This window comes from Cervus elaphus, chromosome 20, assembly GCF_910594005.1.
Source record: "Cervus elaphus chromosome 20, mCerEla1.1, whole genome shotgun sequence".
In the NCBI taxonomy this organism is placed as follows: Eukaryota; Metazoa; Chordata; class Mammalia; order Artiodactyla; family Cervidae; genus Cervus; species Cervus elaphus.
The window spans coordinates 25,284,753-25,302,772 of NC_057834.1; the positions used below are offsets into that span (position 1 = coordinate 25,284,753).

General features: G+C 32.5%; 1 protein-coding gene across 14 annotated transcripts in view; it reads left to right on the plus strand.

Annotated features, from left to right (window-relative positions):
* The window catches only part of DCAF6 (DDB1 and CUL4 associated factor 6), a 179,492-nt gene that overhangs the window by 126,588 nt on the left and 34,884 nt on the right, over positions 1-18,020 (plus strand). For 8 of the 14 annotated variants that reach the window (XM_043876209.1, XM_043876213.1, XM_043876219.1 and 5 more), the window contains 5 exons: positions 4,805-4,922; positions 9,522-9,637; positions 10,842-10,925; positions 11,149-11,476; positions 16,486-16,527. In XM_043876209.1, the coding sequence (XP_043732144.1) occupies positions 4,805-4,922; positions 9,522-9,637; positions 10,842-10,925; positions 11,149-11,476; positions 16,486-16,527 (688 nt within the window). The remainder of the gene's footprint in view (positions 1-4,804; positions 4,923-9,521; positions 9,638-10,841; positions 10,926-11,148; positions 11,477-16,485; positions 16,528-18,020) is intronic. The other 6 variants (XM_043876211.1, XM_043876217.1, XM_043876221.1 and 3 more) reach the window with 1 other exon arrangement.

Here is an 18,020-nt window from a genome sequence, read left to right on the forward strand (position 1 = left end):
TTTGAATCAGAATATGCCTTCTTATACAAATGATTGGAAGACTTGGATATCCAGTAGTCTTGAGTTATGCAGAAAAGTTATAGGTTCCTGACATATAAAAATGGAAATTTTACTTTGGCCTAGAAATTATACTTGAGATGTTTGCCTTTTCTATGTATGCCAGGCAAGTTGGGGGTACAAAATTTGTGAAGATAGTTGAGCTTCATTATTGATCTGTCAGTATTTTTTCAGAGGATTTCATCATACATTTTGTTTCCTTATAAATTAATTTTTATTTTAAACATTGGTCATAACAAAAGGGGAAATATTGACAAGTTCTTTGTGTAATAGAAAATCCCTGCGGCAAAGAATAGATTATTTCTACATGATCCATAGCTTATCTCAACTACTATACTTGATTAATGGATGATTGTACAGTTAGAATAGTGACCTAGCAGCAGAGAAAATGTTGGGCATAGTGGTTCTGAACTAATTATTGTGGCGATATTCTACTTAATTATCATCATTTTGATAACTTTGTTTAAATTTATACATAGGATAGGTCTCCAGGGACATCCTAGCTAAAAGACCAAACATCCATATCAATATTTAGATGATATACAAACCTAGTTACCAAGATAGCATATTTTGTTATCTACTTTGAGCATTTTTTTTAGAGCCACAAATGATCATTTCATAGTCAAAATGCATAGACTTGAAAACATGTGTATTAAACAACAACAAAAAAAGTTTATTTGTGGTTATTACTGTGAAAGGCTTGGAAGCTCCCTAATTAAGTAAAGGTCAAAGAAGTTCCTTTCAAATTATATTCCAGCCTATTCTATAATTTTTTTTCTGAGCCAGTGCGTCAATCTGAAAAGGGCTCTTTCTGGAAAGGATCTTTTCTTTCAAATTTGCTTTCCAGAATCTCCTGTTACTGACTGTTCACTTCTAACTCCAAAAAATGAAGTCTTTTACAGTATATTGTCTTGATTTTTATGTTGTTATGACTGTGCTTCTGAAGCATGTGTTTGAATGGGTGGTAGTTTGCCTGGATACAGATCACTGTAAGCTACTAACGTCACCTGTTGTTCTTAATGGTTGAACTCAAAGCAATGTGTGTGGCCACCTTAGCAGGGCTGATTAAATTTAAAGTGATTTTTTTTCCCTCACACTGTCCTTGTGCTGAGTGCACCACAGTTCTATTCACAGTTTAATCTCTTGGTGCCCTGGAAAAGATACAGTGTAGTTTTCCAGTAGTCTGATGCCAGAGTGACAGTTTGCATTACCAGAACTTTGTCCAAGTTTCTGATATGGATTATATATCATTTCTGAGAAATAATACCAACAATTTATATTTCTCAATTAAAATATGTATTGAAGGAATCTTATTTTCTACTTAGTATTTGAAGTATTTCCAAGATAGTATAGTAAGAACTTCATATAGAAAGAAACTTAGAGAAAAAGAATCTACTACAATATTATCAGTTTCATCATCTATAAAATGGAGATAAAAGTATGTGCTACAAAGGTTATACATATCCTGGGACATAGTAATGTTCAACAAACTTTAGTTACTGTCATGATGGTGCATTCTATGTAGTCATTGGGTTTGATTAAGTTCTCAACCCCAAGACTCCTCCTAAATTAAAATCTCTACTTTTTAAGAAAAATATTTCAGTAATATATTTCTAAGTAAGTATTTGAATAATGCAGTTTTTAGGATGTATTTGCTGATCCAGATCCTAACACACAGAGCAAGTTACTGAAAATTAAAATGGTTACAAGTATTTTTTCAAATAAGGTAATAATAAAATAAATTTAGTTTCTTGGTTCTTTAGATTTTTACAGATATTTTTAGCTTAAAATTTGCACTTTATTAGAAACTATTTATCTACATTTCTGAGAAAATTCAATCTGATAGATTGTATACAGTCAAGAAGAGGAGTATTAAATTAGGAAGAGTAGAATGAACAAGACTAGGAAATAAATTTTTAAACTTCAGATTTATACTTGCATCAGTGCTTCAGTTGACGAAACCGGTTCTGTGCTGTGCGTTGTTTCTGCCTGAGATATTATTTATATTTAATGCTGCAAAGAGAGAACTAGATGGGGCAAGGGGTGGTCTGACATATTTCTAACTAACAGAGATACAGTGATGGGCCCATTTCACTCCAGGCTGATGACTTCATTGACAGTGTAAATGAACAAATTCTGTCAACTGTAGTCATTTTGTAAATTAAATGAGTACTACTGTGCTTTGCATGAATTTTTATAATGTGTGGGTTATATTCCAGAGAGATTAAATAATAACTTGGTAATAGGTAACCTCGGAAGAAAGTGTTAATTCACACTGATCATCTTAAGGATGCTTCTTGCTTTTGGAGGTTGGTAGATGTTTTCTACACCACTTTGACCTCTCAACAGCTAGCTCTTTGTCTACTAAATTCCTTTAGTCTTAGCATGCAGATATCTATAGCTGCCTCTAATTTTACTCAAAAAGGAAGTTTTGGTAAAACATTTAAATGGCTTCTTTTTTTAAACTTTTTTTAATTGAAGTATAATTTCTTTACGGTATTGCATTGGTTTCTACCAAACATCAACATGAATCAGTAAATAGCTTTTTAAAAAAAATTTTTTTTTTATTGTAGCATAGTTGAATTTACAGTGTTGTGTTAATTTCAGATGTTAAATGTCTTCTTAAAACTTATGCTCCTATTAACCAAAGTAGGCTTAAGAAATTCAGTCCTACAGTTCTCTCACACCTGCTTTTCTCCCCCCATTCCTTCTTTACTTTAAAAGAAAAATAATGGCAAAGCAGTTTATACAATTTTTGAGAGATAATGAAAAAAAATAGCCCCAACTCTACCTCTTAACTAACCTCTTAATCTTATCATTCAGCTTTTTGGCTGTCATCACCAGTTCCATATCTTAAGAATGACTGTGGTTTTGGCGTTAGTGGAACAGAAATTTCAGCAACATAACTAAAGAATAAGGGAAAACTGTATGTGGACAGATGACTAACAACAAATATTTCAAAGGTTTTCAAGGATAGGACAGATGCTTTAAAAGTGCCATTTGGAAATCCCTGGTTGTCCAGTGGTTAGGACTCTGTCTTTCACTGCCAAGAGTGCACAGTCCCTGGTCAGGGAACTAAGATCCTGCAAGCCTCATGGTGTGGACCAAAAAAAAGCCCTGTTCTTGATAATTTTACATAAGCTCAAGATAGGTTAATTTGGTTATTTTATAAGAGAGCCATATGGTAAAATACCTCCTCTAAAACATTGAATTATCGTATCTTTGAAAGTTGTAATGGATGGTTAATTTTTTTTTCTCAGCAGCTGTTTATATCAAGGACATAGTCAACAGAAGTAGTACAGAAACAGAATGAATACCGTTTGGTAGGCCAGCTTTATAACTTGATTCATACTTTTACTTTCAAAAAGCAATTAATATTATAGGAGAGGATGTCACATGAGTTAGAAGTGATGATGTAAGAATTGATACTCCTGAATTTTATCAGCTTGGCTTCTCCTCTCTTGGAGAGAATCCTTTTTCCTTTCTGCTACTATTCTGTATTCTTAAGTCCTGTTAATTGTCCTCTTACAGGATAAGAGCTAGAGCAGAGTTTCTGTCAGATTCTCTTTTAGTAAGTGCTCTAGCATGTTCAAAAGAAATACAGAAAGATAAAAGTTCTTTATTGCAATAAAAAGTGGGCCCCATAACCAAAAATCTTGAGTAATTTTGATTTCATTGATAACTGTTTTCATGACAGAAAGCTTCTTTTTAGTACCATCAAGTACTATATCAAGTGCTCGAAATAGTATCCAGAAAATAATTATGTTACAGATGAGTTTTCTTTCTGCAAGGAACTGGCAGAAATATTACATGTTTGATTATATAGCAGTTTTTATTCTCTATACATTTTAATGTTCCTCCAAGCTGTTATTCATCATAAAATGAAAAATTTATAAAGCCCTGTTCAAATTTGTCTTTGAATATCTGAGTACTCCTTTTGTAGAGGAAAGAAGAGGTGACTTTAAAGTGATTTGTATTAATTTCTGAGTTTCTTAATTTTTATTTACCATTTTATAAAAATTTTATATGTTGAGATAGACATGTATTATGAGTATCATCTATGGAATCTTAAGATGGAGTTGCCTCCCCATAATTTAGAAAACACATTTCTTTCAAGATTAGTCAGGAGGGGAGAATGGAATATACCAAAAGGTATGATCTTATAACAGAGTTTTAGAAAATAACTAGATTTTTCTCCCCCCTCTTTCCCAATAGAGTACAGGCTATAATCCCTCCCTAGATTGTAAGTCTGTGAATTTGGAAGAACAGAAAGAATTTGATAGCAGTTAATTGCAACAAAGTTTTTACTGAACAGCTTCTTTTGGAGCCCTTGCATCTTACTTCTCAGAATTTCTGAAGGAGCCAATGATAATTATTCTTAGTGCTTTAGCAACTGAAGAAAATAAGTCCTGAGAATTCCATTAAATAAAAATACCAGTTTATAAAGTATGTCATTTCATGTTAATGTTCTTTGATTCCCTAACAACTAAATATGGTTCTCAAATGTGTGTGATTTTCATCTGAATCAAAGGGAGTCATGTTGCAAAGCTAGGATTTGATTCAATGCCACTTTGAAATATAGAGTATTTCTATAACACTTGCTTTTGAACTTTAAGTGAGAACCATAACAGATGTGAGAAAAAGTTATGACAAGGACAGCCTAATTTAAGTTTTAGAAATTTTAGGAAATGTCATCTTTTTATTGATTTCAGAGACTTTTTTCAAATGTTTTAAACACAATTTTCAGATAACAATAATGAAAAGCTGAGCCCCAAACCAGGGACAGGTGAACCAGTTTTAAGTTTGCACTACAGCACAGAAGGAACAACTACAAGCACAATAAAACTGAACTTTACAGATGAATGGTAAGTTAATATTTTTGTAAAGATGTTCTTAGCCATTTTGTAGGATTTTATTAGATATTATTTTTAACAGTTCATCTTTGTTTTGTAATAATGTATTGGTTCTCATACTTTAGCGCGCTTCAGGATCACTTGGAGAGCTTCTTAAAACACAGATCACTAGACCCCACTATCAGAGTTTGAGGTGGAGTCAGAGAATTTGCATTTCTAAAAACTTCCCAAGTGATACTGATATTGCTGGTCCTGGGATATTTCTCTGATAGAAAATGCAAAAGAAGATCAATCATCAGTATACTAATAGTGCAAAAATTAATAAGCCTAACATTTTGGAGCTTTTTGCAGGCTTGGTCCTATGTAAAAATGTGTGTTTATGTATATATACATATATATTTTTGCTTTGACATTATTTTAATGATACTGAATATATTTAATTCTTCCCTACATTTATTTGAGTTAACTTTATAGTAAATATTCCCATGTTACTCCTTAGTTTTCATAAATATTATTTTGTCAGCTAATAGAATCCACCAAAAGGATGTACCATAGCTTTACTTATCCATTTCCTTTTAGTTAGGCAGTGAAGTTACTTATTTTTACCAAATAAGACTATGAATATCTTTGTTTACAAGCTTTGTTTCTACTTTTAAGATGATTATTTGGGGTATTTTTTTCCAGAAATAAAACTGTATCTAAATTAAAAGATATTGAAAAATTATTTTCAAAAGGATCATCTGTCATTACATTTCTCCCAACAGCATATGAAAGTACATGTTTTGCTGTCTCCAGGCCAGTATTCAATATCAGTATATTCATTTATTTGTAACTTATGTATTTGATTTTTAAATAATTTTTATTTAGGTTATTATTAGTGAGTTTGAACTTCAGTGGTTGTATAGATTCTTTTTGATGGCATTTCTGATTATATTTATTGTTCATTAATCTAATTAAATATGATATTTAAAAAATTAGTTATGTGAACTTCCTAAATTCTTTGCCACTGTCTCATTGCCTTTTGCATGAGAGACAGCATCCAAAATATTGTATTTAAATTTATTACTGTTATTATATAAATTAATATATAGGCAATACAATCTTTCTTAATATAATTAATTATATATTAATATGATCATATGTGATTAATATATGGTGGTTATGTTAGTCATTTAATAACCAATATATTAATTATTCTAGATAATTGATATATTAAATTGTACATTATTATATATTATATGTTAGTATAATATATAATATGTTGTATATAAATGATATATAATATAGTTATATATTGTTTATTAATATATAATTAATTATATGTTGATATATGATATTTATTCTAATTTACAGGTTTCCATTTGTGTTTCTGTGTGTTTTTTTATATTAAAATCTTTGATTAAATAGAATTTTCATATATTATTATTGAATACCTTCTGTGTTTCAAAGACTGCTCTAGATTTTGGTAATACACTGATGAAAAAAATAGACCAAAAAAATCCCTGCCCTATTTGAGCTTACTGTCTAGGTATGGGAGGCAGATAATAAACATAATAAATAAATGAATTGTATAGCAAAAGCCTATTAAGTGGTACTAAGTGCTATGGAAGAAAATAGAGCAGGTAAAGATTACTGGAAAATCCCCGGAAGGGGTAGGCATCATTGAGAAGATGACATTTGGGCAGTTTCAAGGGTGAGGAGGAGTGAGCATGCATATGTGGGAGAAGAGCGCTCTATGCAGAGAGAAGCTAGTACAGTGTTACTGAAGTAGGAGCAGCCTCAGTGTGCTCAAAGATCGTCAAAGAAAAAACAGCAGTGTAGCTGGGGTGGAGTGACCAAAGGAGAGGGCAGTAATAGAGAAAGTCAGCCAGGGAGGTGAGAAGGGTCTTAAAAGGAAAAAGGATATCTCTGGTTGCTGTGTAGAGAATAGGCCTTCGGTAGAAACTGGATGATCAGTTAAAAGGCTTTGGCAGTAAGCAAGGTGAGAGGTCTTGTTCAGTCACTTAGTTGTGGCCGGCTCTTTACGACCCCATGGACTGCAGCATCTAGGCTGAGGTGGTGTCTTGGACCAGGATGGGAGCAGTGGAGGTAGTAAGGAGATTGGATTCTAGATGTATATTTGAAGGCATGGTCAATAGAATTTCTTTATGATCTCTACTGTTTGACCTCAGCTTTTAAAAACCATGATATCCATGGCTCTTTTTCTTAGTACATAATTTAAGACCACAAAAGATTATCATATTTATTCTTAAGTCTTTTCTTATGTTTCTGTACAGAAGGGACTGATTTCTTATGAAGAATCTCATCGGAGCATATTTTAACCAAACATCTTTAGTCCCACTCTTCTTTTGAATGGTGCTTTTTCTTCTTTGAAAACTAACCTGAATTATATTCTCTTATTCATTAGTTTCTTATTTCTTTATCAAAAAAGTAGTTAGCCTTTTTTTCTGGTTATAAAAATATTCTGTATTCATTATAAAAAAGATTTAAAAACTGCAGTCTTTTTCATCTGTGCTAGTATGGTGTCTTGCTTTTATTTTAGTTTCTTTGATGACAGGAAGGCAATAGAGCACACAGACAGAGAGTTGGGACTCTGAACATGACTAGCTGTTGGACCTCTGTAAATACCAGTTTTTTCATCTGAAAATGGGAATATTTAATACAACCTTCCTCAGGGATTTTGGGAAGATTTAATGAGACCATGCCAAAAAAGTACATAGCACTTAGTTTGTTGACTGGCACATGATAAGCTTTATATAATTGATAGCTACAGTTGTCATCTTTTATAAATTGCCTTTCAAATCCTTTGCCCAGTTTTTTACTGTGGTGTTTATGTTTTTCTTACTGACTTATAAGAGCTATATAGAATTAAGTGAGGATAATATCATTTGTCCTTCATTTGTTGCAGATATTTTTCCCAGTTTATTGTTTGTCTTTAAGTTTGCTTACAGTAGTTTCACTTTATGGTTTCAGCCTGTGAGCTAATTAATGCTCCTTGTCGTTCTCAGAATTAGGGGAAGATTTCTTCTTTATTCCCTTTTATAGTTCTGTGCTTTTATATGAAAAATATGTATAATCTTTTTATAGTTTATTTTACCATAAAGTATGATATAGGGCTTATAGTTCAATTTTTCCACATGGCTTTTCCTTTATCCCAGTACCTTTTATTGAACAATCTAGTTAGTCATTTATCTATGATTTTAAAATACCATATTCACACATGCTAAATGTATTTACTTGATTACTTGTTTTTCCACTAATGGCTCTGTATTCCTACATCAGTGCCCTATCATAACTGTTCTACACTGGGCATTCTATTTAACCCTGCATCATAGCTTTCTCAATGGGGGGAAAAAAATTTATATATCACATTGGCTTATCTTTATCAGAATTGCTGTACATTACTTTTTGGTTAAAAAGAAATACGTGCTCATTGCAAAAGAAATAAGAATCTAAAGAAAAGTTAAAAAAAATTACAGTAACCCAACTGAGATGACAGTTAACATTGGTGTCATCTTTCTGATATTTTTCTGATAAATAGCCTTTCTGATATTTTCCTCTGTCTATATACCCATGTAGATATGCATTTTTCTTAAAAATACATTATATGTGGATGCTATTTTTAAAAAATTAAATTGACTTCTGTAATTAGCAAAAAAAAGCTTTTTGAAAATTTTGACAAGCATTCCATGATAATTTGCATGTGTATTGAGTCACTGCTATTTGTCTGTGATTAATGTTTTTTAAGTTGTTGTAGCCATTCAGTTTTTTCTTGTTCACATCTTTACTAAATTTAAGAAATTGTTCCATTTTTCTGAATTTAATTTTATCCTTAATAAGATTGTTATACATTTTCTTCTATTTTCTTTCCCACTCAATCCCCTTCTTATACATATATCATGATTTGTCACAGAATGTTCATTGAAAATTATTTATTTAACTTGGTATGGTGTTCTGCTCTAGCCAAAAATTCTAACAGGATTATGGTTATCATCAGGTAGGTATTAAAACTAAAATAGAAAACATCATTCTCTCCTTCTACAAAACTATGGTGTCGATCACTTTGCATATTTGAACAGCAATCTAGAACTGGCAGTGATCTACAAAGGGCAATTCAAAGACCAAAGGAACTTCCAGGCCTCTTTTCAAGTATCAATTTAAAAGTGGCCTAGAACAACAAAGTCTAAAAGGGTATATGATCAAAGTTTGTAAAATCAGTAAGAATTTTAATATGGTGAAACATCTGTAGTGAGGACAAGAAGAGAGATTATGTGATTAAGTTAAAATTCAATAGAGAGACTTGTATATATATATATATACCAGATCGTAGGAGCATCAGTCAGTGAAGAATTTATATTTTTTAATCTCTTTTTAACATTAAAAGTGGATTAGAATTATCACCTTGATTTTTTTTTAAGTGATGTTTCACAAGTACTGCTAATATAAATCTTGTGTTTTATTTGTATCCTGAATTTTTTTTATCAACTTCTCTAGTTGTAAAATATTATAGTCTGAGTTTTTTGATCAGCTTCTCTAGTTGTAAATTACAGAAATTATCCTAAAAGTTGACAGTTATTAACTTCTTGGTGAAATAGCTTGTCTTGATTGTAGGAGCAGTACTGCCTCAAGTTCCAGAGGAAATGGGAGCCACTGCAAATCTGAGGATCAGGAGGAATCCTTGGCCCCACAGAGCCCAGTGCAACCATCAGAAGGAGAGAATGAAGCAAGTAAGGTGATATTTTGCTTTTGTCCTGACAAAACCCGATGTTGGATGTTTGTTTACCTATTTTTCTGATACATCAGTGCTACAGTTTTGTTTTTTCACTTTTGCCTCAGTAGTCCACTTACTGCTGTTGATGCATTATCAATAGCAAATGCAAAAGATAGGGACCTTAAGCATTTAAGATGAGGCATCACAGGGAAGCATAGTTCCCCTCTGTGGGCACAGTGGCCAGGATAGATGGTCATCATACGGACAATATATTAGATATAAATGTTGGTTTGAGTTATCGTTACCATTTTTATACCTAGCAGTAAAAGCCAGAGTATCTATCTTGATTTTTTCAAATTATATAGGTTGTTTATGGAGGAAAAGAAAAAAGAATAAAATCTAAACAGGTTATGAATGAATCCTGTTTCATATAAGAAGAGCCATTTGGAGAATGTTTTTAGAACCCTTTCCTGGAATATTTTTATGTGATCATCATATAAAATTTAGGGGTTAGTACAGCCTTAGAACACAGTAGATTTTCAGTACATATTTGATAAATGAATTCATGAATTGTTTTTCATTAAATGAATACATACTTCAGCATAACAGAGCTTACAAGAATAAAATACATATAAGATGACTGTCTAGCAAGCAAATGTCCAATTAGGAACAAAAAAACCTAATCCTTCATAGGTCTTTAGAATTAAATCCCAGAAATAAATATTTTCAGTAGCCAAATAGAATTTATGGTGGGGCTGACTTTACTCTTTGCTCGTCATAGTTCAAATTAGACCAAGTATATGACAAAAGGAAGAAAAATACTCAGTTTTTAAGTTTATATTCTTCGACATTTAGGGGGGAAATAAAATCAAAATTGAGGAATGTCAGTTGGGAGGAATAATCTCAAGCAGGATTTTTCACAGAGAGTTCATGAAGGTCCATGCATAGACTTTGGGAAGAGGCAGCGGGCAGAACTGATAGACAAATAGCAAATACCCACATCTGTTCCTGATAGTATTTTATAATTTTCTGGGTACAAAGATAGTATTTGTATTATACTCTGGGGGAGTTTTTATCTGAGTGTCAGAAATATATATGACCCTAAAAGGGTTAAGAGCTACTTGTGTATAGGAAACCTAGAATATTAATTAAATTGGTGTTTATTTTTCTAAAAAAAAAAAAAAAGTTAGGATTTAATGATAATTTGGTTTAATTCCCAGAAGCTCCTGAAGAATCATCAGAGGATGTGACACTTCAGGAAGGTACCTCTCCAGAAAGCACAGTTCAAAACTATATAGATACAGGTGAGCTGTTTTGTTCTCCTTAGATAATTCCTTTATATAGGAAAACAGGAAGCCTTAATTTGTGTTAGTCTGTCCAGAGTTAGAGACCATTTCCAAATAGATGTATTGTGGAATTTTGTTCTTCATGTAGGGGAATTAGATTTATATTAGAAAATGTCTGAAGTTAGATTAAATAATTAGTGTTGCTGACATGACCAGTTATTACTACTTTATTTTCTGACAGCACAATCAGATAAGTTTACTTCTGAGTCATTGGATTCTGGCTCAGGAGAAAGAAATGACTTCAATCTTGATAGCCCTTGTGGGGTTGCAGAAGAATCCACTTTGTCTGAAAAAGGCAAAGAACCAGGAACTTCAGATCAAACTAGCACTACAAGTGCTTCCAGACATAGTACCAGCAACCCTGAGCCTCAATCACAAACAGAAGCCACTGGGCCTCCGGCCCGTGAGGAAACGTTGACCAGGGACTCTGCTCTCCAGGACACAGATGATAGTGACGACGACCCAGTCCTGATCCCAGGTGCAAGGTATCGAGCAGGACCTGGTGACAGGTTGGTAAATTTTTAATTAACATGAACTACAAAAATACAATTCACAAGGCTTTATTCCTTTGCTTGAAGTCATGTAAAAGAGTCTCTCCATTTTTGACAGTTACTTCCTCTAAGTGTGTCTCAGTCATATAAACTCATAGAATTTTGTAAACTATAAGTAATTTCACATATTACATATTGCATTCTTTGAGCAAAAGAATATAAAGAAGATACAAAGAATTGCTGTTTATCTTCAGCACAAAGGCTTGGTCTTCAGTTTATAGATTCAGAGGAAGGAATATTGAGAATGACCAATAGGTTATTTACTGAGTTAGGGTTATCTTTAGTTGTCACATTGCCTCATAGAGATCTTGGCCTTTATCAATTTGGGTTTTTTTTAGCATTTAGTTTTTCTACTTTTCTCTTAACCCTGGATTAAGGTAGTGTGATAAGGTTCTCTTTTTGAGAACATTATGTTTTTCTCTGACTTCTACTAAGTAGCTCAGTTTCAGAAATGAAAAGTCATACCAAGTAACAAATATTTTAACTGCAGTAAAGAATTAAATTGCTTATGTGTTCATAACTTTTTCCATTTTTGATTTTATGTATTCATAAGGATATATTTTATTTTTTTAGTAGGTAAAGTAGGTCTTCAAAGTATATTGCATTCCATACGTTCCTAAAATTATTTCTGTAATTAGTGCCATCATATCTCATTGTAAGTTCTGTCCTAGTCCAGAGAATCAAATTTTACCTTTAAAATCCTAGTTTTCACAGGCATGAAATTGTATCACGTGTATTTATGCTCAATGTACTGCTGTTTATAAAATGTTCTGACATTTCTGTCAAGTGAAAAATAAAAATACAATGAAAATATTAATTTACCATTAAAGAATGGCAATGTTATACAATGATCAAGAGCATAATGACTTGAATTCTGGTTTTATCATTTACTAGCTGTTTCCTCATTCAAATTACTTAGTATCTCTTAAAGGTTCGGTTTCCTTATCTATAAAATGAGATTATAATTGTTTAGAATTGTCAGAACTTAGAAAAAAATCAGTCAAAGGACTTGTCTCACTTTGAAAGCACTAAATAAATGATAGGTGTATTAAACAACCAAGACATTCCATGTAGCTACTTAGACTTTAAGAAGCAATTACTTATAATAAGAATGGCTCTAGAGAAGACAAGCAAAATTCCTAAATAAAGTAACTTGAAGTTCAGTTTAGCTGCCTTTTCTTAACTATGAAAAGATGGATAGGTATCTGCCTTTAGTCATACTTGGTCAAAGTGTTTCCTTTGCAGTGACTTTTAAACAAATATTTTGTCTTCACCTGACACACATTAGTCTTCAAATTCTTAGTATATATTTTAGACAAGAAGAACTTAGTTTCATTTCTTTCCATACTCAGAGGAAGTCCCATAGAGCATTATTACCACTTGATGTATGCAAATAAGGTTGGCAAGCATGGCACAACTTGAAAATCAAACTGATGGTTTCTAAAACCTAGGATGGAGAACCAGAGACTATAACTATTTTATGCTTGTACATTTTTGGCTTTCAAATTATATAAGCAAACATATGTCCTTCATTTTTTATCTATGCTTACAAAGCTTAAATGATACTAAGGTAGTAATTGAAAATGAATTAAGTATCCACTTCTGGTAAAATGTACCATGTCACTTACCAGGTCTGTTTGCTTAAATAGGAATTATATATTTTTGGTAAATATTAGACACTTGAAAAAATAATTATTTAGCATCTTGTATTCAGGCTGATTATGTAACACTTTTACTTGGCCTGCATTATAGATGAGGAAACTGAGGTGCTAAGCAGAGATTTTGTATATTCTAGACCTAAGGAAAAATTTTTTTTTAACACGGTAGTATAACATGAATGAGAAAAGATAATTTGTGGGGAGAATGGGTCCTAGAGAATGCAGAACATCTTGCAGCATATTGTCCTTATTTTGGATATCTTACTAGATGCTATATTATCTTTCTGTTGAACATTATCATTTACTTGTCATTTTTGTAATACTTACATGATTTATATATTTTAGGGATTCTCCTGAGGTTTAGACATGCCACAGAATTGGCAGCTGATAGCTTCATTGACCCAGGAAACCCATTTGCTGAACTAGACTAGCAGAATCTTTTAGAGGAGAGAATATCAGGTTCAACGGCCTGAAAGTGACCCCACTTCTCGCATGTACTCTTGAATTTGTGCTCTCGTGGTTAGATCCAGATTTGAAACCACCTCTTGATCTGTATTTGCTTCCCTGCTTTTTTTTAAACTATTATTTAATATTCTGTATAGTCAGTTTAGGTATTTAGCCTTTTTTGTCCTATATATTATTTAGTTATTTGTCCTATATATTATTCTATAGGACATAGCAGTAAACTTACTAAAGAGTAATAGAAAGATAATAAAATTCTTCTTCAAAATTAACAAAATTAATTTTGAGAAAATTAATTTATTGAAGAGGACAAGTACACAAGCCATTTATAAATAGAAAACAGTTTTAATAAATATATGAAATTAGGCGCAATATTATATATATATCAGTGTGTACATGTACATACACAAAGTTGTACATACTGAGATAATGCTGAGGTAATTAGAGTGGCTGTTTCATAATTACCTCAGTTTTCCTTTGAAATTTGCGTTATTCTTCCCTAGCTATTTACCAAAAAAAATTTGCAAATGGTGTAAGCTCTTCCTTCTGACTTTTCTGTAAATAATTTTGATAATTCCTAACTTCCTGAGTACCAAATTGATTAAATTTTGAACTACCTATATAAAGTATACTTTTTATTTCTGTACCTTTCTAAGGCTCTTCATCCCTGGCCATTTATCTTACTTCCAAAATTTGGAGGAATGAGTATGTTGACTTTTTTGTTCTAAAGATAGAAAGTTTAAGAAATTTTACTTCTTAAGAACATGAAAAAAATCATTCACCAGCTTAAGAATAAGCATATGATTTTTGTTTTTGAGAATTTCTATTTCCAAAGGAATAAAGAATTCCAAAGCTCTGCCATAAAAATCATACCATTTGGTTCTTAGAGTCTAAGTAAACATCTCACTTGGATGAAATGCCAAACTAAAAGGATACATGTCACCTCTTGCTGCCATTTGAGAAACCCAGTCAAGATTAGTTTAGTAAGGCCAGAGAGATGGTCCCCAAATTAAAAATGGTTAAAGAGTATATACTTAGATTTGTACTTTAATTTGATGAAGAATTATATAGTGGATCTCATAAATTTTTTGCCACACAATTAATTTTTAAATGAAACCTAAAAAGTTTGTAGCTAAGCCATTTTGACACATTTAATGAAAATATCAAAACAGTTCTTTGCAATACAGAGTTACAATTTTTTTAAATAAAGATTTGCATTCTTATAATTTGGTTAAATAAATATGACCCACGTTTTCACTTTTGAGCTGAGATCAAGCATGAGAAGGAAATGTCTTAGAAAATAAAATGTTAGCCTTAATGACTAACATAGGTATTTTAAAATCCCTTCTTATTAAATATAGCTAGTCTCAGTCTAAATATAACTGGGACTCTCTATAGCAGAGGTCAGCAGACTTTTTCCTAAAAAGCCAAAGAGGAAATATTTTAGGCTTTACTGGCCAGGAGGCAAAATGGAGGCTATTATGTAAGCACTTACATAACCATATAAGATGTAACCATTTATAAAAACCACTGGTCTCTAGTGGTTCATTACAAAAATAGGCAGCTGGTCAGATTTGGCCCAAGAGCGGTAGTTTACTGATCCCTGCTTTATAGCAGATCAGTCTTACAGAGAGAAACCAAGCTATAGTATATGGTAAAATTCCTCTGTTGACAGGTTACCAAAGTTCAAAACAAATGTGAATCACCATGTTAGATCTCCTTTAACTTTGTTTATAGCAGGAACACAGAACATTAAATGGAAACTAAATTGAAGAAAGAAATAATCAAACATATCTACTTTCTAATATGGTTTAAAAAATAAATAAAAGTAGTATGTACATCTCTTAGGGATTTTATGTATTGGATTTAGAGACATAAACAGGTGCCCTTGGAATGAAAGAAAAGTGGTTTTTTGTTTAGAGGTTTATTGTTTAGATGGTCTTCATGTAAACTGTTTTCAGCACACCAAATCCAACTTCTAGTAAATGATAGGATGGCCTGACAGTTTATCCTCTTGACAAACCCAACATGTTTTTACTCTATAAAAAGAGACAAGCATCTAAGTAAGCTTTCTGAAGAAGTTTTCAGATAGTCTTGAATAGTTTTTATACACTCAGTTAAGATGCTCTAAAAATTTTTTCTGTGAAGATTAAAGATACCACTTTTAAAAAATATGTTTCTTATTTGCATAGAAATTCAGTTCTATTTACCTACTCTGGACTTTGGGACATGGCCTTCATTTTTAAAGCCAAAATTCTTTGCATACTGTAAATTTGTTGTCATCTATTGAATCATCATTATAATCATTTTTCAGTATTTCTAGTGATTCAAGTCTATTCTTTTTAAAATTGCAGAGGAAAAAAATAATCATAGAGAAAGAACTGAACTCCTGGGGAGTTAAAAGCTCTGTTATTCTTTACTTTCTTGTTATCCAGTCTTATGGTTAGGACAAATGAATCAGCTCAGGGCTTAATCATTTAGTTCCTAAAGAGCAGCTCAGCCCTGGGGAGCTAATGTAGGTGTTCCAGTGGATGGTATATGACTCTGTGCAAGTTCCCTGTATTCTGTAACAAGGTTAGGTTCTAATCTTTTTATAAGATAAAAGGGATTAAGTACAGTGTTTTCCTTCTAATCTATCTTCAGTGAACTATTTGTGTCTTTAATTTTCTCATATACATTTAGTCGAATGACATATTCTCACATGATACCCTGAGTCACAAAGGGTAACAAAAGTATTTTAGATTTATATGATTAAAGATAAAAGTGGTGGCCTTCATGCTTTAAATATTTGGTTCTTTGAAGTGAAGTCTTTGTGAGTGACTTTAGTTATTGTGTTCCCTTCACTAGATTTAATATCAGAGGAACAACAATAGGTGATAGAATAATGAGGTAATTCAGTATGTTCCTTCATTATTTTACTTTATGATGAATATGCTAGGTCTTTTTTCCACAGCTAACCACTTTTCCTATTAACAGTTAATACTTCTTTGAACTTAACTGAACTCTTTAAGTGCTAAGCATTATAAACTGGGTTGCTTTTCAGAAACCATGTTTAGCTGCATGCACTGCATGGGACTAGAACAAAAGAGATTTCTTGTGTGCAGATGTGATTGACGTTCACTTCAGGTGTGTCATGTGATAAAGTAACTGTCATCTGAAATTGTTGGTTAGTGGCTCGGTTGTGTCCTAGTCTTTTATGATCCCATGGACTGACTGCCAGGCTCCTCTGTCCACGGGATTTCCCAGGCAAGAATACTGAAGTGGGTTGCCGTTTCCTTCTCCAAAGGATCTTCCCAGCCCAGGGATGAACCCACGTTTCCTGCAGACGGATTCTTTACTGCTGAGCCACCAGGGAAGCCCATAATCTAAAATGGTGTACTTTAAATATTAACTGATAGTGATGTGTGATCCTAAATTACTGGATTGCATTCTTCAACAAAATATTCAAAGCAAGTAGCTAATATTAGCTAATTTGTTGAAGAATGCAGTTTGTGTTTTTTAAAAAACTCAGTTGGGGTAGCATTTAGCAGCTTTTTGCTTGAGATCAGTAACAAAAAATGGATTTGAATCTAAGTCTCTTCATAGGTTTAAAATTCTGATTTTTTTTTTTTTTAAGAAAGGGACTTTCTCATGAATAGCTTAGTAACTTAGTATCACACATCAAGTGATACCTAGCCCTCAGAGACTTCTGTAGTTTGAAGACTAACAGGGGGACACATTTTAAAATGTAAGTTAAAGTTTCAGTTCTATTATTCATTTACCCAAAACCTGATTTACTGACAAAATCAATTTTGTACTTATTAGGTTGGTACAAAAGTAATTGTAGTTTCAAACTGAGAATTTTAATCATTTAATCATTATTATCAAACACATCTTTATTAATCAAAATGGGAACCATTACACCAAATACATTTTTGCCAGTGAGAACTAAGTTTGTTCTTGTAGCATAAAAATTGTGCCTTGGAATTCTACAAACTCTTGTAAAGCATTTTCTGCCTCCTGCTGTTTTTGCAAGCATGTTGCCTACAAAAAGTTGTTGAGATGCTTGAAGTTGACAGTTGTTTGGTGAGAGGTCAGGTGAATATGGCAGATGAGGCAGAACTTCAGAGCCCAATTTATTCAACTTTTGAAGCATTGGTTGTGCATCATGCAGTCAGGCGTTGTTGTGGAGAAGAATTGGACTCATTCTATTGGCCAGTGCCGGCTGCAGGTGTTGCAGTTTTCAGTGCATCTCATTGATTTGCTGAGCATACTTCTCAGATGTAATGATTTTTCAGGAATTCAAAAAGGTGTAGTGGATCAGACTGGCAGTAGACCACCAAACAGTGACCGAGACGTCTTTTTGGTGCAAGTTAGGATTTGGGAAGTGCTTTTGGAGCTGC